The 24,568-nt window shown below is 30.7% G+C and overlaps 9 protein-coding genes across 9 annotated transcripts; 4 read left to right on the top strand and 5 right to left on the bottom strand.

Annotated features, from left to right (window-relative positions):
- Positions 1 to 204: 204 nt before the first annotated feature.
- Positions 205 to 1,203, bottom strand: cand_036380 (DHHC zinc finger domain-containing protein; the record flags this gene model as incomplete). The annotated part of the gene is made up of 1 exon (XM_067213864.1): positions 205 to 1,203. The coding sequence occupies one exon, from the start codon at positions 1,201 to 1,203 to the stop codon at positions 205 to 207; it is 999 nt and encodes a 332-aa protein (XP_067069952.1).
- A 1,019-nt stretch (positions 1,204 to 2,222) lies between these two features.
- Positions 2,223 to 3,362, top strand: cand_036370 (translocation protein SEC62; the record flags this gene model as incomplete). Its single annotated transcript, XM_067213863.1, has 1 exon — positions 2,223 to 3,362. The coding sequence occupies one exon, from the start codon at positions 2,223 to 2,225 to the stop codon at positions 3,360 to 3,362; it is 1,140 nt and encodes a 379-aa protein (XP_067069951.1).
- Positions 3,363 to 3,422: 60 nt separating this feature from the next.
- Positions 3,423 to 6,272, bottom strand: cand_036360 (TPR repeat-containing protein; the record flags this gene model as incomplete). Its single annotated transcript, XM_067213862.1, has 1 exon — positions 3,423 to 6,272. One exon carries the CDS (start codon positions 6,270 to 6,272, stop codon positions 3,423 to 3,425), a length of 2,850 nt encoding a protein of 949 aa, XP_067069950.1.
- A 1,366-nt stretch (positions 6,273 to 7,638) lies between these two features.
- Positions 7,639 to 10,800, bottom strand: cand_036350 (adenylate and guanylate cyclase catalytic domain-containing protein; the record flags this gene model as incomplete). The annotated part of the gene is made up of 1 exon (XM_067213861.1): positions 7,639 to 10,800. The coding sequence occupies one exon, from the start codon at positions 10,798 to 10,800 to the stop codon at positions 7,639 to 7,641; it is 3,162 nt and encodes a 1,053-aa protein (XP_067069949.1).
- Positions 10,801 to 11,298: 498 nt separating this feature from the next.
- cand_036340 (CS domain-containing protein) lies at positions 11,299 to 12,141 on the bottom strand (the record flags this gene model as incomplete). The annotated part of the gene is made up of 1 exon (XM_067213860.1): positions 11,299 to 12,141. One exon carries the CDS (start codon positions 12,139 to 12,141, stop codon positions 11,299 to 11,301), a length of 843 nt encoding a protein of 280 aa, XP_067069948.1.
- A 945-nt stretch (positions 12,142 to 13,086) lies between these two features.
- cand_036330 (actin family protein) lies at positions 13,087 to 14,461 on the top strand (the record flags this gene model as incomplete). The annotated part of the gene is made up of 3 exons (XM_067213859.1): positions 13,087 to 13,160; positions 13,223 to 14,264; positions 14,321 to 14,461. 3 exons carry the CDS (start codon positions 13,087 to 13,089, stop codon positions 14,459 to 14,461), a joined length of 1,257 nt encoding a protein of 418 aa, XP_067069947.1.
- A 548-nt stretch (positions 14,462 to 15,009) lies between these two features.
- On the top strand, positions 15,010 to 15,810 carry cand_036320 (RNA recognition family protein; the record flags this gene model as incomplete). The annotated part of the gene is made up of 1 exon (XM_067213858.1): positions 15,010 to 15,810. One exon carries the CDS (start codon positions 15,010 to 15,012, stop codon positions 15,808 to 15,810), a length of 801 nt encoding a protein of 266 aa, XP_067069946.1.
- Positions 15,811 to 16,000: 190 nt separating this feature from the next.
- Positions 16,001 to 16,843, top strand: cand_036310 (3-oxo-5-alpha-steroid 4-dehydrogenase domain-containing protein; the record flags this gene model as incomplete). The annotated part of the gene is made up of 1 exon (XM_067213857.1): positions 16,001 to 16,843. The coding sequence occupies one exon, from the start codon at positions 16,001 to 16,003 to the stop codon at positions 16,841 to 16,843; it is 843 nt and encodes a 280-aa protein (XP_067069945.1).
- Positions 16,844 to 17,640: 797 nt separating this feature from the next.
- On the bottom strand, positions 17,641 to 24,501 carry cand_036300 (uncharacterized protein; the record flags this gene model as incomplete). The annotated part of the gene is made up of 1 exon (XM_067213856.1): positions 17,641 to 24,501. One exon carries the CDS (start codon positions 24,499 to 24,501, stop codon positions 17,641 to 17,643), a length of 6,861 nt encoding a protein of 2,286 aa, XP_067069944.1.
- Positions 24,502 to 24,568: the final 67 nt, after the last annotated feature.

The raw sequence follows: 24,568 nt of genomic DNA, 5'->3' as shown, positions 1-24,568 counted from the left end.
ATAAAATTATGATTACAAGTTACATATAATTTCTGTTTAAAAGGTAATATATCTGGTAAGCTATAGAATTTAAGTTAAATTTCAAAGGGATAACTAAAATACTAAAGAATACTAAAGAGTATCTAATCTTATAATGAAAGAGTTTATAATATATATTATTTGTATATTTAACTATATTGCTACACAAATATAATAAAGGAACAGTTAGTTTGTATTATATAACCCAGTAAATTGTTTATTGTATTTATTTTTATCACTATTAACCTCGATAATTCCATCTAAAACTACCCAATCTTTACTTTTATTCGTCTTTAAAGGTTTCATTTCCTCACGAGATAATTCAACATAAAGATTTTCTAAGAAATTGGGTTTATTATTGACTTGTATCGGTAATATCCAAAGTAAAATATTGTTCCCAAATATATTTGTGAATTGCCGAGCAAAACCTTGTAGTTCTCCATAAACACTTTGATATGTCTCAACAAGTGAAGTATTGGATTTAATTGCTTCAAATTGATCTAAAAGAAAAACAAATGCAGCAGTACCAAAGATAATGCTATATATAATATTAAATAAAATAAAGATATTATTAATGTAAGTCCAATCTCTCAAATCAAATACAGATGATGTAATACTGAGTGTATATAGGAGTAAAAGTACAGATAATAGTGATATAATACAACAAATTAAAATATAAATTAAAAATAAAATAAAGAGTTTCTGGTTTGAAAATCCAATGCAGTTATTAATCCAAATACAATGATGATCCATTTTAAAAATGCATGTTTCACATGTTGAACAGTGATGAGCTCGCAGTGGTTTCCATCTCTGGGGATTGCACTTTGTACAAGTTCTGTCATATTTCATGTCTGCATCTGAAGGTTTTTTCTTGGGACAACTCAAAACTTGTAGTGAACCAGGGTCTAAATTAATTAATTGTAAATAAGACGCAATTAACAAAGTTACACATATTTGATAAGATAACATTGAAACTATACCAATATATCGAATAGTCGGTTGTTTTGTACTTATAAGTATATTATGTACATAATTAGTGGTTATATAATCTCCAGTAATAATTAGAAAAAAAGTAAATATTACAGGCAGTCTTCGTAGAATAAATTTTGTTATAATTACAATATCCGTGTGAACTTTATATATTGTTTCACTCAACTTTATATAACAATATTTCCAGTTCTCCATAATATATATTGCATTTTTGAAGATTTTTGTATGTAGGAATTAGTGATAATGGCGATATTAAGTAGACATGTAAAAAGCGGGATACGAATTTAATTTGAGTCTATCAGGTACTTCTAGTGTTGCACAAGTTCTATAAAGTTTTAAATCCTTGTTTACTTTGAAATTTTTCTTGATATCTAAATTGTAAATGATTGTTTATTGTACTACATGGTTTATATGTCTTATAATTATGATCACAAATTAACTGAACAAAACCTATTTTTCAGAAATATCAACAAACTATGTAGTACTTTACTCTGAAATATTTATATCTATAATAATTAAGATTTTGTAAACATATATATATATATTAGAGCACTTTTTAAGATTCCATAAGGTAACTCTTACAATGCTTGGATGCATACTTGTGGTGTGTAGCAATACAGGTCAAATTGTGAGATATATTGCTTCTTGTTATATACTTACTAAATAATCCAATTACTGTATAAATTATAAAGCGTAGAAGTATACTAATACTATATAGAAGTATCATTAAAGTGAACAGTCAATATTTCAAAGATTTTAATCATTGACTTCCTTGTATATATTGGATTAGTGCCTAAAAATATAAATTTCCAATATATGTCCTGAGAAAAAAATCTAGTCCTGATTAGTTACTATTAGATACCAAAATAGATTGTAGTAGTTGGAATAATTAAAATAAAATTTCATTAAACGTATATACAGTAACTAATTTGTCAAATTATTAGTGACTTACATGTTGGGAATACTTTATACCTTTAAATAATCTGTATAGCTTCTGTATATATCTTTAATAAGGTATTGTGTTTAAAAATATGACCAAATAAGTCACATAAATATGAATGAACATAGGTAGCACTATTGAATCACAAATAGGTATAATAAAAGTAAAGAGGGAAATTCACTAAATAACTTGGTTTATAGCGCCTATGAATTATATTTTCTCTTGTCCCACACTTAAAATATCTACAATAAGATTTTAAAATATAGCTTTATTGATGAGTACAGATAAAATTGAATATGACCCGGAGTATTTGGGATTTGTAAAGTATTTATTTTCTTCAAAGACTGGAATTAGGACAAAAGGTGCAATAGAAGTTGGTAGAAGGGCAGTTGACTATTTCCGTGGGGTTGAATTTGTTCGATGGATGCAAAGAAATGCAATTGTACTAAAATCCACTTTTCCAGAATTAATGGATAAATTAGATTTTAATTCTTTGGATGATATACGGAATTTTGGAACTGAGCTTATTCGAAAATCTTTTATTTTGAAGGCTGAATATAAACCGGTTGGAACAAATGTAACCAAGGGGATGAAACAACCAAAGTGGCCTAGACGCTTAAGTGTAACTGCAAACCAAGTATTTGATGAGAATTTCTTTTACATTATTATTTTTGAAAGTCATAGAGCTATATACAAGATATTAATGGTGTCTATACTTCTATCTGTAGTTGCAATATTCATGTTCCCAGCTTGGCCATTAGCAATAAAAATATCTGTATGGTACATATCAGTGGTTTTATTGTCGTTAATGCTCTCTATATTCTTTATTAGATTGGTAGCATTTGCATTATTTTGGTTCTTTGGTTTTGATATATGGATTTTACCTAATTTGTTTGATGAAGAGAGAGGAGTAATTGATTCATTTAGACCTTTATATTCAGTATTGTATCGACAAGATGACTGGTTTATGCTAATAATAAGAATTTTTTGTGCAATTTTTCTCACAGGGGCTATCTACCAACTTAGTAAGACACATTCTGCAGCCGATGTTGGACATTTTGCAAGACAATCATTCTTAGATGTATTAGATTGGGGATATAGAAAAATAGCTCCTCCTGAGGATATGTCACCGACATCAGCTGGGAATCCTTTAGATAGGAATATGAAACAAAAAACAATGCAGATAACTCCTGAGCTTGTATGCATTACAAAGTGCTTAAGGTTTGAATCTAAAGATGCTTTGCTTGAAGACTGTTGCAGTGGCTGTCAATGTATTAGTGAATTACTTGGTTTACCATGCCTCAGCTCTAAAGATATTTGTCCTGTATCTTTACTTCAAGAACTGATGGATATGCAGAAGATAGTTTGTGCTAATCAAGATAGTGGAACTCAAGATATAGAGGGAGAGTTATAGAGATTAATAGAGCAATAGGGATGATAATATTGGAATTATATAGATAATTTACACTTCTTTTTACCAAATTATTAGATTTTGAATTTGTTTATCATTCACTAACAAACTGAGATTATACAAAGAAGAATTCATTAATTGGATAAAATCGAGATTTTTGTTTTGACTCTTTATGTTTTGTAATGTTTCAATACATTGAGTATAGAGTAAAATAGCTTCATTTTTCAAATTAATTTGATGATAAGCTCTAGCCTTATTATACAAGCATTCTGCCTTAAATAATGGATTATGACCAAAAATACTTAATCGCCCTTGTATATATCGAGAAATAAATGCGAAACCCTTGAGTACTGCTGATTGTCTGTTTTTAGTATCTTTGGCTGTTGCCAAGCTGATAAAACTTATACCTAAGCAAAGGACTATTAAGTTGTCAAAAGGAGCACTTCTGTGTGCCTTGGTATATTCTAATACTGCCATTCCAATACGATTAGATATAACGTATAAGTGAGCAGTGATTAAGTTTAATTCAGCCTCATTACTAAATTGAGGTGATTGTCTTTGGATCCAAGATCTAGTTTCACTAATCACCTCTTTTTCTAAAAGTACTCCGCGTCTAAAGTTATTGTGTTTCACACAAGAGTTGAATATATGTGGTACTAAGAGGATACGACCAATCATTCCACTTAGATGTTTGTTTATAGTCGTCTTTTTATTGAATTCTAAACGTAAATAGCTTAGTAACGTACGCCACAGGCCACCATTGAATGCTAAAGAAATTATTAAGTTGTGAATAGAATTTTTGGCTGCTTTTAACCTATCTAAGTATATTTCCGGCTTAAACATCTTAATATTATTTAGAATTTTCTCAAACACTTCGACAGCAACATTGTATTTCTCATTCCACTGCAAGACTATTGCACCATATGTAAGAAATCCCCAGTATTCATCTTCGCTAGTTAATATTTCTCCTAAAGTAACGATACCTAATTCAGATCTAATTTTACTTGTCGGTATATTTACTCTACTTTGTAATTTTTTGGAGCTTTTAGATGTGGAGTCATTTGTGTGCTGCAGGCTTAGATCGACATTTTCTAGTACATCTCCCAAATTAGTGTTATTAACTGAATTTTGTTCATAGTTTACTTCTTTATCATGTTCTTTAAATTTCTTGGAATATAATTTTTGGCTCACACGTTTAATATCTGTTAAAAACTCTTTAATTAAGTATTCAAACATGTCTGCAGTTCCACATATTTCCGGTGATATTTGTGATAACTTTGGTGGATTTATAGCTTTATCAACAAAATCTATTTGGGTTGAAAATTGAACAGTGATATTAGTAAACAATGATTTCATTTTTGAAAATAATTCTAGTATCATGTTACAACGCAGTTCTTGAGGAATAGGTTGTGATAGATCTCCCATTTGCACAAGATCTTCATATTTCATTGTGTATATTAATTTCTCACCAAGCTTAGTATATCCCATCTTGGAATATAACGAAGCTAAAAGAGCTTTTGCCTTATAAACTTCAAAAGATTCAATTTGATGTTTGTTTTCTGTCAAAGAATCTTCTAGAATTTGTGCTGCTTCCTTAAAGTTTCCTAAAGACTGCAATGAGTATGCATACTTAATACTAAGTGCAATCGATCTTTCATATCCATCAGTATGATAAATAATTTCGTAATGATCCTTAGATAAATTGTATATTTTTACAGCAAAATAGGCATCACCTAAACTTTGGTGTAGGTCGGTAACTTCTGTTTTTTCCATATTGCTTTCTTTCAATATTGTTGTTAATTCATCAGCTACGCTACGATTCCCTATATATAGACCAGATACAGCATATTTTACACTGATATCAATGGGTAATGTTAGAATTAAACGTCTTATATCTGTTTTCTCTAAAGAAGAAAGGTGATACTCATTAGATTCAGAATTATTGGTATTTTCAAAATTTTTTGAGATCAGCATATTTTGAACAAGATCTAGGCATTTTTGGTACAACTTAAGATCAATATATACTTCACAAAGCATATTAATGATATGTAAATCAGTCTCTTCAATTAGACAACTTTCGAGAATTTCGGCAGCCATATTTAGTTTCCCTATTTGATGATAACATTTAGCCAATTCCTTGCCTAGTAAAGGATCTCCTGGATGTCTTCTAAATAGTATCTTTAGCTGTTGTATACAATGAATAATATTATTAGTCTTTAAGTAAGCATTACTTAACTCAAAACGTATTTCATCTTCAATCTGTGTAAATTCATCTAGTTCACCTTGGCTATCTGAGTTGCCTATGTTTCTTAGGCACCTTTTGTAACAATATATAGCTCTTTCCCACATTTCTAGTTCACAACTCATTTGACCAATCCTTTTCCATAAGTATATGTCGTTTACGACTAGATGAGCTGCAAGAAAATAAAACTCTGCAGCTTTTGCTTTATCATCCAATTCTTGCTCATAAATTAAGCCCAACATATGAAATGGATCATGTAAGCCAGGTGCCTTTTTAACTACTTCTTCTAAGATTTCAATAGCTGACATAAACTCCTTTGCTAAATATGCATCATTTGCTTTCTGCAGTAGTTTTTCAACTTCTGGTGAAACATTTACAGGTGTTGACCCAGTTTTCCGCTTTAATTCTTTATCTGATTTTCTCTTTTTTTTCTTTGTTAGCCTACTTCTATTATAATCCATCATCAACAGATCTTGAATATCTGAGTCCTGGTCAGTATCATTATCTGACAAATTGAGTTTTGTTTCTATTTCTTTATTGTGAAAGATACCATGTAGTGAGCTCAGAAGATCTTCATTCTGGTATCTCGTAGTATCTTGTATATCATCAGTAATTTTGCAGTTCTCTTCATCGTCATAACCTGGAATGTAGGAAGTTGTTGGATGCAGCATATTTATTGTTTCAAGGTGAGATATGAAGCAATATAACTAATAAATAAGTTCATAGCTATTATTCTGGCGCTATTACAAGTAGGCGCAGACTACGGCAGTGATGTTTGTAAATCTCTGTACTAGTATCCAATAATATTAAAAACAGGCTTTAAATGACAAGATAATGAACTTTCTAAAAATAATTATACTGATACCTTAAATAACTAATTTTTTATTAGTAATGCAAAGTGAAGAGGGGTGATATCTGCTAAATTATAGAGATCTAAAAAAAAAAATCATAAACAAGTTACTTGTTGACTATATCTATGATAATTCTAGGTTTATTTAAGTATATAAATTCCAAGAATTTAGAAATTTGAATATGTGGAAAATTCTCAATAAACAACTTATATTACATAGAGCTCATAACAAGATAAAAATAAACAGAAAAAAGACTATTAAATTTATAAGTGTAATAAAGGAATTTTAATAAGAAGTTTTTTTTTAAACAAAGATAAGGTATAGTATTTCCCTTGTCAGTTCAGTTTTCGTTCTTAAATACTAGACATTTAGAGCAATAAAATATAGTTATTGAAGGATATTTGAATTTATTTCTAGTAATTATTTCTAAAGAAATTTGAATGAACTTTTAAATGAAAAAAAGTGATTTAGTAATTTTATGTCTTTTAAAGGATTGAAATATCAACTTATAGTATATCTAAGAGTTAATGAAAATTCAAGTTCAAACATTTAAAAATATATCTGACAGGTTCTCTATATATTAAATCATTAACTCTACTTAGTTAACCTTAGCTAATTTCCCCATATAGACTATTAAATTAGAATATGAGTTAATATTATTTCCTTTTTTTCTGTAATTGAAATTATACTGACTATATAACTTGTAAGATGTTTTTATTATAGAGCACAGGTAAAGTACATATAAAAACATCAAAGTTAACATTGTTTTCTATACGTATTTTAGTTCAAGAATATGTAACATTTATATTGAATTGTGATATTAGTTTGATACATATACAATATTCTAAATACTAGGAAGCTAGTAAATATAGCAAAGCTGAATCTTTAATATTAAACTTAAAGAGGTCGACCTTGCATGAACTCCTCCAACTCTAGACAACACTTTTAGTAATAATTATTTAGTTATTAATTAATGCTTTGTTTTGACAAAACTAATTTTTCAAATACATTTAGTTAACAGTAGACAATAAATTAAGATTTTACAAAGTTTACGATGAAAATACTACTTTCTAGTAAAACCTACAAACAATTAGAAAGTTAAATAAATATTAAGAGAACTCTAATAAATATAAGAATTAAGGAAAAATTTATCAGATAACTAATCATTAAATACCAAATCTCGCATTTAAAAAACTTTTGATGTCAAAATCTCAGCTCCTGACCAGTTCTCACTAGGGGGATTGTTTAAGAATTTAATACATTTCTTCTGAAGAATTCTTATAGTAGGATCACGATTTTGAGGATGTAATTCGTTAATCTTGTCTATATAAGTTAAAGACTGTCTAAAATCTCTTTTTAGATAGTGTGATAGGGCTTTAGCATGTAGTTTAGCTTTAAGATACATCTCTGGTAAGGCATCGAAACTTGTATCAACCACATTATACACTATAGTAGGTCTACTCTTTCCCTGAGTAATTACAATATCTAAAGGACAGATAATAAATCTTTTTTTAATTAATGACGAAGATGTGAATACCCCATTACTTATTAGAATATCAGTAGAATACCTCTTGCTTAAAGCTTCAATGCGACTAGCCAAGTTAACCCCATCACCTAAAACTCCATATTTCATTCTATGGGCTCCACCAACATTACCTACAAGAACATCACCTGTATGTATTCCACATCTTATTTTAATTTCAGGTAAATTATGGAATTTCCACTGCTTAGATTTTACATTGAGAATGCGTCGCATATGCAATGATGCCTCTATTGCTACAGCTGCATGGTTCTCAATATTTACAGGTGAATTCCATATAGCTAATATTGCATCACCAACAATTTCTAAAAGTGTCCCTTTAGATTCATCAATAATTCTTGTCATTTCATCAAAATAGTCAGTAAGTAGTAAGAGTAGCTGTTTTGGTTCCAGATTTTCAGCTAATCTTGTAAAACCAGCTATGTCAGAAAATAATATAGTTACTTTTTTAGGAAACATACCTAATGTCGCTGCCTTACCTTTTCGCATTAGTATTCGTACAACATGCAGTGGCAGATATTTAGAAAATGAGAGAATTCCTTCTCTCATTCTATACATCGACTGACTTAGTAACCATAAATTTAGTAAATGCTCATGTTCGAACGGTATTCTCCCATTAAATAGTGACTTAGAAGAATACCTATTATAGACTTGATTTTCATCTATTCTCGGGAAATCCAAGTTAGCTAAAGCATCCATATCACGTACTAAGATACTTGTTTGATCACAGATATGATCAACAAATTTCGAATTTCGATTAAATAAATAAAACATATTCAATAATACAGTTGAAATATATATCAAAATCATCAAAATCATCCTATATCCCATAACCTTCATTTCTGCTACTTTACTTTTCCCATTCTGTGTCTGAATAGTATTTTCTGGAGCTGCAAATGTAAGAGTTAGAAATATAAATAAACATACAAAAATAGAGGTTGATAAAATATACTCATCAAAACGTCTTCTAGGAAATTTCAATCTATTTTTGATTTGAAAATTTTGTAGTTGAAGTTGAGGAGGGACCATTACTTCTCCTAAATATCCATTTATATCTGCAGCCATAATCATTGCTTCGAATTCATCATAATCCATTCTTTTTTGTATAGGATCGTAAACTCCCAGAGTAATAAGTGCATGAGAAAATTTTTCTCGAAGTTCAGATGCCAATTTATAGGTAGTGCTGTCTTCATTTATATATTGATCAATGAAGTTTGTCGAAGTACTGTCATTATATAACCCTGTAGGAGTTAACATAGGGATATTTCTATGATTATCTCCATATCTAATAAGTTTCATGTCTTCAAACTTTTTTTTAGTATTTGAATCATAATTCTTTATATCTCTATACATAGAAAATTGTTCAGAGTCCTCATATATATTATTTTCACCTTGTATACTAGTTGTATCTGTGCAGCTAGTATTACTTTCAAAATCAGAATAATTACTAAAAATTTCACAACTTTCCCATATAAATTTTTTAATCAAGCTTTTTATTCCAAAATTTATAGATAGAAATATATTAAGTCCTCTATTTTTATTAGAAGAAAATAAATGCCTTTCTAATGTCTTGTTCTTATCAACTTTAATCTCCTCAGTCAAAGATATGCCAATAGCTGAACAAGCAAGTTGAAATTGTTGATAGGTTAATTTAGAATCCAAGTCATGGTCCAATACTCTAAAGAGTTTTCTAAGATGAATCCTTACAACCTCTGTTATTTGTTTCTGAAAGGATCTCATAGTACTTTTATTATTTGAATATATAAAAAATATACGGGTTAATCTTATCAAATAAAAAAGTAAGTTTGTAGAACTTACAATATTTACCTTGCTATTAAATTTTGGAATAGATAGATCCAGTATAAGTACTACAATGGTAACTACATCTATTATAAATTCTAAACTTCCAAAGTAGCCTTGAACAATTAATTGAGCAAAGAATTCCAGAGATAAAAGTATAATATTAACAAGATAGAAAATTCCTAACACATAGAAAATAGTATCTTCACTTTTAATAATGCAATTTAATGGCTCTGCAAGTACTCCCAATGAATGTATACAAATAGTAATGAATTCAAACCATCCTGTTAAACAAAGTTTTTTAGAAAGTAGTAATACTGAATACAACACTTTGCCATATGCCCCTTTATCTGTAAAGACACTTTCAGGTAAATCTTCAGTATTATCAGCAAGATCATAAAATAAATCCTTAACCAATTTTTGTTGCCAGTCGTATTCTAAAATATTATTTAAAAGAGATCCACCAGTAATAGAAGAAAATAGTGAATGTCTCCTAGGCCAAAAAAGGTGTAAAAAAGCTTCAGAGTTCGAATGATCCCCTTGACTTTTCATTTTTAGATCATTAATCCCAGTATCTACACCTTGCTTTAATAGTATATATTTATCTTCATTGTATGCAATATTCTCAGAAATATTGCTAGTTAATTCTCCATCTTGGGTTATCTGCACAGAGTCATTTACTTCAGGATTAGTAACTGAAAATATATCGTATAACTCATCAACTAGACCAAAGCTATAAGATATACATTCATTATATTTCTTTTTGTTCAACGCTGTTATCCCATTACTATTTCTGGATACAATGTCATTAATCTGAAATATTTGTTCTCGCCTCCTATTAGCTCTGGAAGCTTCATTGAGACAAGAGTCCTTATTTTTGATATTTTGTCCAATATAACATGATAACTTAATACCAACTCGAGCTAGATTCTCATAATTAATAAAGTAGTCCTGTTTCCTCTTCTTCTCTTTCTTATTAGAAGGTAATTCCTTATTGGAATGCTTCATACTTAATATACCCTGAAATTCATCGTCACTTCCAAAAAAAATTCCAACTAAATTGGATTTCAAAGTATATTTGAATACAAGCGTAGAATTGTCTTACGTAAAATTGAATATATTAAAATATTGAATTAAAGTAAAAGGTATCTCAATCAATTTCATGCGTACCCGTTTACAGTAAAAAGGCGGGACAAATAACAAGGTACTACTGGGCACTTCAAGTATATAAAGATATGCCTCAGTAGATAGTACAATATTAGAATTGTGATTCCTGTAACTGAAGCTATGCTATTCACAACAAATAAGGCAATACATTTTAGATATTGAATATAAAATTAAGATGTAGAAGTAATGTTTAAAGAAATTAACAGCTTCAAGGAAATTTCCTTTAGATACTTGAAAAAACTTACATAAATATTGGAACTTCTGAAATATTTTAATTAAAAAAAAGTTTTAGATAAAGTTAGGATCTAGATTAATACTCCTTAAATATAAGTAATATAGTTACAATTCCTCACGAAAAGTGGGGTCCGTTATATTAGAAGATAGTGTTGAGTTAGCTACAATCTGAGTGCTATTCTGCAATAATGTATCATTTGTAGAAATTTTAAAATCACCTTCAAATTTCTCCTTCATTTCCCACCAGATGTGCATATTAGGAATCTTTTCATTTTGATCTTTGAGCAGTCTAGGCCACTTTACATTGGATTCTTTTTTAGCTAGGGTACACGTTAACTTCCCAACAGATCCAAATGACCATTCAGACTTATCAGTATCTATCTCATCAAATAGCTTAAGCTTAAGTTCATATCTTTTCATCTCTTGTGAATGAGATCCCAGGGCTGAAAAATAGAATGTATTGTTAGTTATTGAAACTACCTCATTTTCTACCTTAAGAGCTCCTGGAGCATTCCATCTATATGTAAACTTAATATTTAAGAATATAAAATCGCGAGATTGAGCCCACTGAAAAGCTGGAGACAGTAATGCAATTTCAGCATGTCGCTTATTGAGGAGTCTTACTAATTCATCAAGATGTTTCCTTATAATTAAGGTGGAAGCACGAACTGTAGAGCTCAAGTCAATATCTTGCTCATGAGTTCTCCTAACTAACTGCTTAGCCAAATCCCACCAACCTCTTGATATAGAAAGCTGTAGGTCATCTTTAGTTACCAATATATCGGAAATACTCAAGAAATGTTGAATAGCCTCCTTTTCTAGCGAAAAAGTTGAATATTGTGAGTTTGCACTATCCTGTTCACTACAATTAGATATATTCACGCGAGTTACAAATAAAAAGATGAAAATAAAAGATGAATAAGTTCCGAATACCCCAAATAAGTTCATCTTAAAACCTTCTATACAAAATGTTTAACTCACACCATTACACAATAAATAGGTGCCACGCTTCATCTGGTTCACCGCTCAACAAGTGCGCGAAAGAATGAAGAAGTGAATAGTGCCTATTTGTTGGCTAAAGCATGAAGTAAAATATAATAAGTCTCGAGAATTTTAAAATTCTAACTTTCCTAGGCCTTTATATATAGTGTGTATAGTGACTAAGATCTATATAACTTTTTTACAGTCTAAAAGTACTTATTTGCTCTTATCTGCGGGGAATTGAATATATGTGAATATTGTGAGGATCCTTAGTATGAACTTTGTTCAGTTGTCTGAACAGATATGGGTACTGAATGGTCGGATTAATTTCTACCAAGTAGCTTTCCTTAAGTTTAAATAATAAGTCTTTCCTCTCATTTATAGAAAGGCTATGATCTAGGCCACGGAATATGTATCTAATAGTGCTAGAGATAAATGCAATAGCATAACCAGGTCTCCTCCCAGGACTTTTTTGGGCCACAAGTATACGAAATTTGGGACTATGAAGCCAATATCGGTCTATCCTTTCATTAGGAGCAGGATCAAAAGCTCTACAGTACCATATAACAAGAAGAAGACTTAAGAATGATGTCCAAGATGTACCAAAGAAACCAAAATTCCTGGCACAGAATTGTGCCTCAAAAAATGCCCTACTCAAAGGAATACGTTGATAGTTAGGATAGTAGAGTAAATTTGCTTCATATGGGAATATCTCAGATAAGGGAATTTGTCTAGTAAGTTGTTTATAGATACGGTGCATTTAATCCCTCAAGCCATTAGTATATTCATTACTACTAATATTAGGCGGCCAACTCCAATAAATAATGTGCGCGCTATTATGATAAATCTGGGCCTTTTTTTTTTTAGCTACCTAAATATTTAATTTTGCTAGTCTTAGCTTAATGACCTTATATGTCAAAAATTGTGGTAGTTGATAATGGTTCCTTTAGTATTAAAGCAGGTTTTGCTGGAGAATCTCTTCCAAGGTTTGTGAAAATAAGAAACTTTTTTTTGAAATGAACCTTTTGAAATAAGATTATATTTTTAGGGTATGTTTACCAAATTGTATTGGCAAAGTTCGCAGGAGAGAGAGAATTTACACGTGTGATCAAATATATACCTTAAGTGAGTATTTTTCTCATCATCCATTTTCGGAAGGACTTTTGATAGATACTGCTTTACAAAGTGATATATGGAAGTATACATTTAATAAGTTAAACATAAATCCATTGGAGTGCACTATTTTGGTTACTGAACCATTTTTAAATCCAACACCTCTACAACATAGTTTGTCAGAGCTTATATTTGAGGACTTCCAGTTCGAAAGTGCTATAATATCAACTTGTCCTCAACTGATACCTTTTGCCTTTACTCCTATTCAAATACCTAATGCAACTTCTGAGCAAGATATTAATCCCTGTTATTTAGTTTTGGATTGTGGATACCAGTGTTGTAATAGTGTTCCTATGTATCAAGGTACTCCAATTGAGAGAGGCTGTAGAAGACTTGATATTGGGGGATATTACTTGGATCTACTACTTAAGAATTTTCTTGCATATAGACAAATCGATCTTTCCCGAAATGCCTTTTTAGTATCAAAAATAAAAGAAATAGCTTGTTATGTATCTACAGATTTTGAGAAAGATTTGTTGCAATTTTCATCAGATAAACGTGATGGTAGATCTCTAGATCATTGGGTTAAATTACCTGAACCATCTTCATCTCTTAGCAAGAGTAGCCAGTTTTACAATGAAGAATGTATTGCACCTGATCCTAATGAATTAATTTCTGAACTTCCGGAGGAATTGGTTGGGATACAGGGGATATATAACAAAGGTATGAAGATGTCTCAAACTCAATTTGTAAAACTTTCTACAGAAAGAATAACAATTCCTGAAATCCTATTCCGACCTTCTGATGCAGGTTTTAATATGGAGGGGATTTCGGAAATGGTAATAACATCTATAAAGTCCTGTCCTATTCATCTGCAGCCCCTATTGGCTAGCAATATTCTTGTTTCAGGAGGATCTAGCAAATTCAGGAATTTCCATGCAAGACTACAAATGGATCTAACTCAAATGTTACCTTCGGTAAGCTATATTATAGCTCACTAATCTATTTAAATGTTTATTATATTTTTCTATAGGGTTGGGAAATAAATGTAAGGAAAGCAGATGTAAACCCTCAGTACGTAGCCTGGAGTGGAGCTTCTATATGGAGTTCTTCTCCTGGATTTATGGGATATACTACATCACGTAAACAATATCATGAAACTGGAAAGAATTAGTGTGAGATTCTACTCTAATAATATAGAATTTGATGACATACCTGAGGCAACATAGGTACGTAGAGTGACTGACTAGTGGAGCTCTTTTAAGGGAGACCAGGCTTGAGGCAAAGTCAAGATATACGAGACTATCTCAATAGAAGGATTTTCTAATATAAGATATTTATAAGTATTCAGACTGTGAAAGGTACCTTTATATCTTAATCTACCAAATGTTTGCAAAATTTATAGCTTATAATATTTTAACGACTTTTCTGTTCCCTATTCCTCTACAATCGTTTAAAAGTGCTTCGGTTCTTCTTTCTTCACTCAAATAGTGAACATTAATGTAATGTGCGAGGTTAGTCAAAACCTTATGTTCATAATTACTCACTATGGACCAGTTCTAGGTCAGATACCCCTAACATTTCTAATAAAAAAAAAAAAAAAAAAGTTGGTTACTTTGTTCCCAACAGTATCTGGCGCCAAAAAACGTTTTTCTCTACTCCCGTCCCACGCGGTAGACAAAATTGCCACTTAGCTTAATTTCCTTCTGTTTTATTGGCAATATGACTGAAATAAAAAAACGGGGAAGAAAGCCCCTTGCAAAGTCAACTGAAGAAGATAGTTCAGATTCCCAACAGTTACATAACAAAGAGGAAAGTGCAGCCTTATCGGCTGAATCAGAAGCTTCTGAGCATATACAGGAAATATCAACTGCAAGCAACAATGATATATCCTCAGCAAATGAGAATTCAGGTTCAACATCTGCATCAGATCAGAAGTGCAATGATCCATCAAGTACTTTGTACGTGTGCAGACTTTCTCTTCGTACAAAGGAGGATGATCTGAGGCGTCTTTTTGAGGACTATGGTAGAGTTACGGACTGTAGATTGGTTACTAACCCCCTATCTGGTGAAAGTCGGTGTTTTGGCTTTGTGACAATGAGTTGCCCTGAAGAGGCAGCTAGAGCAAGAGATGCTCTTGATTGTAAAGAGTATCAAGATGCTAATCTTAAAGTTGAAATGGCTAGAAGAGCTAAACCTTACGAACCTACTCCTGGGGAATATAAGGGTCCTCAATATAGATCAATTAAATATAACTCTTCATCCAGAAATGGACCTTCCAGGTCTTACCGTGGTCACTCGAGTAGGCCAAGCTCGAGGAGTCGTTATGACTATCCTCCTCAATCTTCGTCTCACACAAGGACCGAACAATACAACAGACACGATGATTACTACAATAGTAGGTATAGTGACCACAGATATCCTTCAAGATCAGATGACTACCACCATCCTTCACGATACCACTCTCCTCCAAGATATTCCTCAAGAGCAGATCCATACGACTCTAGATACTCAAGACGTTGAAGAATTAAGTAATTAATGAGTTGAGTGAAAATATTTGATAATTATCTGATACTTACATCACGCTTCTGATTAGGTTAAAAAGTTTAGCAAATCTCTTTTCTCCCTGTCTTTTCATTGATCGTCCGCTCTTTTTTGTTTGTACTCTCTTTTTTTTTTCTTTAAAACATATATTTGGTCTCTGGGATTTGATATGACAAGAGATTTGGCTAGACTTTCAATACTTCAGTTTTTAACTACTATGTATTTTGCCCTATGTTTCTTGGCGACATTGTTTAGTTGTTTCTCGTCTTCTCTCCATATCCTCTCTCAACATGGGAAATTGATTAAAAATGACTTAGATATAAGGAAATTCTACAATGAGGTTCCAAGGGACATAGTTTTAGTGAAATTACTTAAGAGATTATACGCTTTACAATTTGTATTGGTCCGGAAGAGCTTGTTCAAATACTTTTATATCGTTGGTATTTTTGCGTGTCTAGGCTTTATGTTTATTCAAGATAATACATCTAATAGAATGATTATGTTCACGATACATGTTTTGCGGAGATTTCTAGAGGAGATTTTTATTGCTAAACATAACAGTAACAAAAGCTCTATGAGCTTGGTAACGTTTTTATTTGGAATATCTTATTACATAATGATGCCTATTGCCATTAACTTGACGTGGAAGTCTACGAGTTCACCTTGCTTAATCCAAATAGCTATATTTTTTTTGTTTTCAGCGCTTCAATTTATGAGTCATAGGACTCTATCGAATATTAGAAGACACTCTAGAATGTATGATATTCCTTGTGGAGGGCTGTTCAATTGGATATCCTGTCCACACTATCTTTGCGAAATTGGTATATATACATCATTGTTTGCTGATATATTTGTTTATGGAATTCATTATCTTTGGATATATTTTGCTATGATGTACATCACAACTTGCATGATTGTAAATGCTATACGTTCACACAAGTGGTATATCGAAACCTTTAGAGAATCATACATCAAACTCAATAGGAAGGCAATTGTTCCATTGGTTATATAACATGCTTTCTAGTAGGAAATGACTAAATTGGTATGGCTGTAGATTACTACTATAAGAAGTGGCAATTTTCTAATTTATATTAACTAAACTACATTTAAATACAAAGTCTAAGATACTAAGATATTGTTCAATTGCTCCTTTGGCTTGTATATTTTACAGGAGCTTTTCAATGATTTTAAAATTGGAATCTTATATTTAATTTCAAAGATTTAATGAATTTTTGCAGAATAGTACATGATTTCTATACTTATAATGTTTTTTTTTGTTTCTTTTTTTTTTTTTTAAATTAATATAGTTCCAATTTTACAAATTTGATATATTTGTAAGTGGTGACATTTTACTAACTATAAATTAATCACTTATTTGAATCTCTAATTTCCAAATGACAATCCAAATTTCTTTAGTTTCTGCGATTATCTTAATTAAATCTGTAGATTTACTATTTGCAAAAGGCTACCAACATGATTAGAGAATATTTATAGATGATACCTTGATGGCTTCAATGTTTGATACATTTAGATTATGAGCTTTGTTTTACTAGACATAAGATATAGATGACTTTTTTTGTGAAATCTACTATGCCAAGATAACTCAATATATTGTTAATGAAATTAGAAGAAGTTTTGGAGCTTTACCTACTGAAATTACAATGAGGATTTGCAGTAAAATCAAATGCGGAATATTTTGTGGTAATCTATAAATCCTCACCAACATACTTGAATTTCACAAGATAATTTGACATTACAGTCACGTTATTAAGCAAATATAAGAGCTGTTTACTGCTCCGGAATTTTAATTCATGTTACTAAGAGAACTTGAAATTGACCATTTACCCAATATCTATATGGATTTTTGATTAGTGTAAATTTATATTTTGAATTGGTTGTATTGTTTGAGCTTGGTCTAACTCCAAATACACGTAAAATCCAATAATTATCTTGATGTAATTGGGCATATGACCACTCTTTACAAGTAATATGAAAGAACTTTCTATCTTTGCTTGATGAAGATTTCACTTCTATATATGTGGTCGATACAATTTCTCTAGATAATGGTGATATAATATTGATTGTTATATCATACGGGAGGCCCCTTTCCATGCATTCATTTTCCCAAGTTATGGTAACTTTACCATTTAATATATCTTGTTTGTAAATTTCAGATAAGTAATCAAATCCTGCTTTCTCACCGAACTTTCCAATACCTATAGCTGTAGGATTTGGACCTGAATTTAAGAATCTGTCCAATTTTACAGAATTAACTGTCGAGTTATTTAATTCAGATACCACATCTTTAGATTCAAAATGCTTGAATGTAAAGTCTTCAGATGAGCTTTCATTATCGCTATAATCTTTGTTAAATAAGAAGTACCTGAAGTTAAATCTATATCCTCTTATTGAGGTTTCAGTTTTTTTACTAAGTTTTACTATTATATCATTCCAAGAAATTTGAAAAGAGGAAGATTTAAGGACTTCTTTGATTACCAAATTAATGAGAATATGTGATATTTTAAATACTCCAAGATTACAAGAACTAGTTTCACTCAAAAAACTTGATACAAATGAAAGTAATGATGCTACTACATACTTATAGTCACCAGTATTTAGGCTTTTCATATGTTTTATATATATAATATTAGCTTTGTTATCATAGTAAGAAGCAAGCCAGACTTTATTTATGGAAAAATTGAACTCCACCAAAATATCTTCTTCCAAAATCAAAATTTCGCACTTTGAAACGCGAGCATGCCAATCCTTGTAATCAAACCTAGATATACAGTCGAGGGAATCTTCATACAATGGACCCAAGATGTTAGCTATGAGCTCCTTATAAAATTTACTTTCCTTTTCAAAACTAGAAAGTTTGAAGTGAGATTCATCTCTATCCACTTGGACGCTAGATATGTGCCCATAAACTGCAGTAGTAATTGGTAAGCATAAAGAGTACCACTGCTTTTGTAAATTATCTATAGCAATTATTTCCTCCCAGTTATATTTAACTAAATTATCATTTATATAAATACAAAAAGGAGACCACAACATTTTCATTTCTTCTGTTATCCCAGGGAAATTCTCCGAAAAAAGAATGCATAAATTGGACAGCGATGGAAAAAGTAATTGAGAGCTTTTTTTTCTATAATCAAATAAATCATATGATCCATTACTTACTACTGGAAGAAGTACAGAACTTGGAAATTCCAAGATACTTCCAAACTTCATGGAATTTGATAGGTATACTATTATCTTTATTAATGATAATAGTTGCTCTGAATCTAGGTCATTTTTATCACTATGCTGAAAGTTGTTAAGCTCAGCAAGAAGTTGTTTATCTGTTGGTGATAAAGAAATTCCCAGTTCAGTCACAAAAAAACTAAAGAAATCCGTTGTTCTACATCTGCGTTCTATTTCATCATGTAAAAAAAGTTCACCTAAGGGTTGGGACCAGCTTATTAATTTGTCTCTATCTTCCCAATATACCTCACTAGACTTCTTCCAAGTTATACTTCCATTAGACAACTTTACAGGAATCATACAAACTTTTTTGAAGATATCAGAAATATCTACGTCTAAGTCATTGTTAAATTTCATACAATATATAAAGAAGTCAAATAGTGCAACAAGAGAGAAATATGATATATCTTTTATTTTATAAGTTACCAAATTTGTTGAATTTTCGTTGCAGCATATTGATTCGAGTATAGAGAAGATATATTTTGAACTATTAATTCTAGTATTAACTCCAAATGCAAATTCAAGTATTTCTGTTGGATATGCATTCTTTTCTAAGTGTATTAACCCGACAAAGGGCGAAATTATCTGTAAATATTCCATATTACTACAGTATGTCAGTTGCTTGGGACGAGAAATGCCAATAATCGAATATGAAGTTCCAGTTATATATTTCACATAACTAAATAGTGAAGCATTTTGCAGTTGATGAGCTAGTAGAGAATATGAATTTGGTATGGAACAATCTAAATTTGCTTGTCCTAAGTGCCAGAATTTGCTTAGATAGCTCCAGTTAGAACATACAACTTTGCACAAATCTTCTGTAAACTTTACAAGTATTAAATCCGCTTTTTCTTTATTATTCACTATCCTACAACTTCTCAATAACTCACATATATCTTCTAATCCTTCAATATAAAAATCTATCACTGTATTGAAACCTTTATCTCTCAATATTATGAGATCGTTTATATGTTTTTTTAATATTGAATCATCTATCTCACCTCTAATAATATCTTTAATATGCCCCACTAATTGATTTTCATCCAGATTATCCAAATTTAAATTGAGTTTCTTGATTATAAAAGGTAACTCCGTTATGCCAAAAAGTGAGAAAAAATATCTCCAATACTCTATATCACCAAATTCTAAATAATCTAGGCTAAGTTTACTACGCGAGGTATCTCTCAAATATTTGAATTCATGTTTTATAAATGTCTCTTCTTCTAAAAAATCTAAAATATATGCAAAATTAGTTATATTTCCCAATTTTTCATGAATGTAAAAATTTTCTGAAGTTAAGGGGAGGATCTTTTCATTACTTGATACACCAAATATAATCACATTTTCATCAATAGGTTTCTTAATCCAAAATGAATTAAGTATACTTGATAATCTTACTATAGTTTTTGCATCAATTTTAGAGTCTAAATGTGTTACTTTTTCTAAAATAAATTCTATATATTGCTCTTCCTTAATATCATAGATATCCATGTCATTATAAAAACTATTAAGATTCTTTATATCTACATAATATTCACTTTCATTATTAACTGTATCTGAATTTTTTAGTAATTTCTTGCTTATAAAGTGGATGCATGCAGCATCAATAGAAGTAAATAACTCGCTTGAAGGGAGAAATAGTTGATTCCTCCCCAGTTTATTATTATAGGATGATACATATTCATCTTTATCAGTAAGAAATAAAGGTAAATTTTTCAATGTCTGCAGATAACTTTCTGAATAAGTTGAAGATGCAATGAGCTTTCCCAAAAGAGTAAAAACTTGTATATACCATTCAAAAGGACGGTTAAAGTAAGAAAGATCCCTTATCATACCATCTATGAGTGTAATGATAATTACCAAGTTAATTGAGTCTATTCCAAGATCATCAAAGACAGTATGTTCAACATATTTCTCAACATCACTACAAATAATTTTCTTTTTGCAATGTTTATCCAACACAAAACATAATTCATCGAGGTTAGGGAATATTTTAGAGATAGTGTCAACCGATAATCCAGAATATGTATTAAAAGAGCACAATACATTTCTAGTGCATTCAAAAATACCACTTTGAGTATAAATACATGGTACAGACTTTAGCATATGATGAAATTTTGTTATTATTGGGGCAAAAAAGTTATCAACATAGTCACTAGATAGAGGTATAACAGAAAGAAATGATTTATGCAGCATGGATAAATTACCCAGTCTTCTCCAAGATTGTATTGCATGAATTAAAGCATTCGGAATACAGTCACGTAGTAGGCAATTCCATTCATTATTTGTTGCTATTCCTTCTCTTGACGAAGTTAGTTCAAAATCAGCATGTATAATAAAGTGAAATCCATATGATCGAATAGGCAAAAATGCAAAAACGTCGTAATACTGTTTACTCAAACAAACTCCAGTATCTGTGGATTCATCTGCCTTAAGTTCCACTCCAATAACTATCTTCTTCTGACGATTTTTGTAAATTTTGCGATCTAACCAGTGATTTTGTTTACATATCGAAGATATATCATAATCTACGAGCAAAAATTGTCTTTTCCAGTACCTTCCTCCAGGTAGTAATTTTCGTTTTTTAACGGTTCTCTCAGTATCTTTAGAATGAATATATTCTTGAATGAATATTGTAGTGAGGTATGAATTAGCATCTAAAACTTCTATGCACTTTTTAATTGAAATAGTCGCATTTTTTCGGGTATGCTCAAGATATACAAGCTTATTTGTAAATAGTAAAAATTCAGGTTTTAAGTGAATTCTTGACAATTTTCCAGCCTTGAAAGGTAGCCAAATTGCTGTATTCCATGCAGACTTATTCGCTTCATAGCCAGATATATCAAGTAGATCTTTAGGTATTAGTTCAGTGATTTCATATGATACCCATTCAGGGTATATGTATGCACCATATGGAGATTGGGCATCAAATCTAATTTTAAATCCATTACTGAAAATATAGGGAGTATCCGTAATAGTGAAGACACTTTTAAATCCTAAACCAAATTTCCCTATTCTCTGTATCCTACCACAATCTATTTTAGAACTGTTAGCAAGATCACTAAGTGACATTATATCTAAAGGTGTAAACCCATCTTCGTTGTTTAACACCAGAATTCCTCCACTTCCAGTAATAAATTTTAAGGATGGGACACTGGTTTGATGATATTTCAATTTTTCGTAGAAGTTATCATCTGCATTTTGAATAAGTTCGAGCTGAAAATGATTTCTATCACAATAAAGATTCTCGGATAACTTTTCTCCCGTACGTTTTATCAGCTTGGAATACTGTAGAAGTATATTCTCTAACTGAGGATCTTTTCTAGAATCTATCCCAATTCCAAAACGGTTTAACTGAATTAAAGAAACTATCTCCTCGGGAGTTTTGTGCTCTATACCATTTTCGTCAATTTTTAAGTTTGATTCTATAATATTATGTCGTGATTCACTAACCTCTGATTCAGTAGAGCACTTTTCCAATAAATAATCACATTCAGAATTAATACTGTCCTTTTCACCTTTTACGCTGAATTCATAATCCTTCATAGTATATTGCGTGTTCCAGTCACCACTCTTCTTTTGCAAGTTAAGCAATTCAAGACTCTTATTGAAATTGAGATTTGGTAGTATGTTAAAGATAGTATCTACAATATTGTTTAAAGCAAAGTCATTTCTACATTCTATAAAAAACACTATAAGAGAATGAATAGTTGATTCTATTGTTTGATCTTCCCATAGAGAGATTATTGGTATAATTATATATTCCCAAATCAGATTATTAAAAGCTGGGGGTGTAGTCGCTATAATAATCTGCAACATTTCTATAAAACTACTTCTTGTTTTAGAACCATCTTCAACTACTAATTTAGTTCGTCTTATAAATTCATCAATAGGATATCTATCTATAAAATTTTTCACCCCATTTTCCCAAATACAGGCTGCCAGTAAGTAATTCACAACCATTATACCATCCAAAGAATTAATAGAGTTAAGAATTTGATTTTCATAACTAAATTTTGTGTGTATCCCATCCTTATCTGCCGTCGGTTTAACTAGTTTAATTATACGCAAATTACCAACTCCCATAATGGGATTATGTATACTATTACCACTTTTTTTTATATGGCTAGCTGAATAACATAGAAAAAAAAAATCCCTTATATATTCACTATTCTCATGCTTCCTAATAAAATCTTCCAAGCTTCCATGAGTAGTGTATCTACTAGAAGCAAACCAAAATAAGTAGTTATTCAGATCAGTCATAGGAGGACACTGCTGAATAGATCTTAATATTTCCTTCTCGCCAATTACCCCCTCCATATCATAATTGGATTTATTATTATCACAACAAGTATTTATATATCTAACAAAATATAAGTTAGAAACTAAATTTGTAGCATTAAATATTACAGAATTAAAGTTTTTCCCAGGTTTTGTATTGAAACTTGGATCCTGAAGAATATCTTGGTAATTTTTTATGCCAATACTACTCAAATTTAGACCAAGTTGTTCAATAAGCATATTATTAATAATGTTTTGACAATTAACCTGAGTACTACTGCTCTTAACGCAGCTTTGTACTATACTCAGAACTTTTTGTCCAAGTTTAGTTTTTAAAATGTCACTTTTTGCACTCTCCTTATTTCTATCTGAATTAAATTCATATACATCATGCCAATTATATAAATAATTGTAAATTCCTCTCAATAATTTCTGTTTAGACAAATTACTGTAGCAATTTTCTCTTAAAAAGCTTTCAACTATATCAACAATAGAGAAGTCACAGATTAAACCTACATCTGAAGTAACAGCTATTTCTAATTGTTTAAGAGTATTTACTTCGGAGGTGTCATCCCCTAACAAACTTTCTTCTAATTTCTTATCTAGTGTATCCATTAATACTTTTACTGAAATATTGTTTCTAACGATACTAGCAGTGTGAACAATTAATGGTAGATCTCCCTTTTGATCTTTACTTTGATATATTCTCCATGAAATACCACTAAGAACTCTTAAAGTAGCATAAATAACTCTTGAATATCTTTGCTTAGCTTCAATGTTATGAATCTCTGAAATATCCAAAATATTGCGAAAATAGAAGACACTATTTAGCCCACGAATTAACAAGTTTAAGTGATTATTTGGCTTATCTATGCATGTAGCTCGCTTATTCTTCATATTTATATCATTTAAAATCCCAAAAATATTGGAAACTTCGCGAGGATATTTCTCTTTATATTTCTTACATATAGCTCTTATATGTGAACAAAACGACTTACCTCTTCTGGGGCAAGAGCATTCAAAAGTACACATATCAACTATTCGAAAATCGGTACTATAAGATGTAACATTATAAACATGAGGGTCGTATGAACACTCAAAAATCCCTGAAGGATCCGATGATATATCTTCTGCTTTGGTATTCATGTGGCTTCAATTTAACAATTTCCTGTTTCCACAACTTCCCAAAACCTTACTATATTTAACTCATCCT

The sequence above is a fragment of the Cryptosporidium andersoni genome (assembly GCF_001865355.1).
Source record: "Cryptosporidium andersoni isolate 30847 chromosome Unknown contig_62, whole genome shotgun sequence".
NCBI classification, from domain to species: Eukaryota; Apicomplexa; class Conoidasida; order Eucoccidiorida; family Cryptosporidiidae; genus Cryptosporidium; species Cryptosporidium andersoni.
The sequence above is the reverse complement of the archived record's forward strand: the minus strand, read 5'-3'. Positions and strand labels throughout refer to the sequence as shown.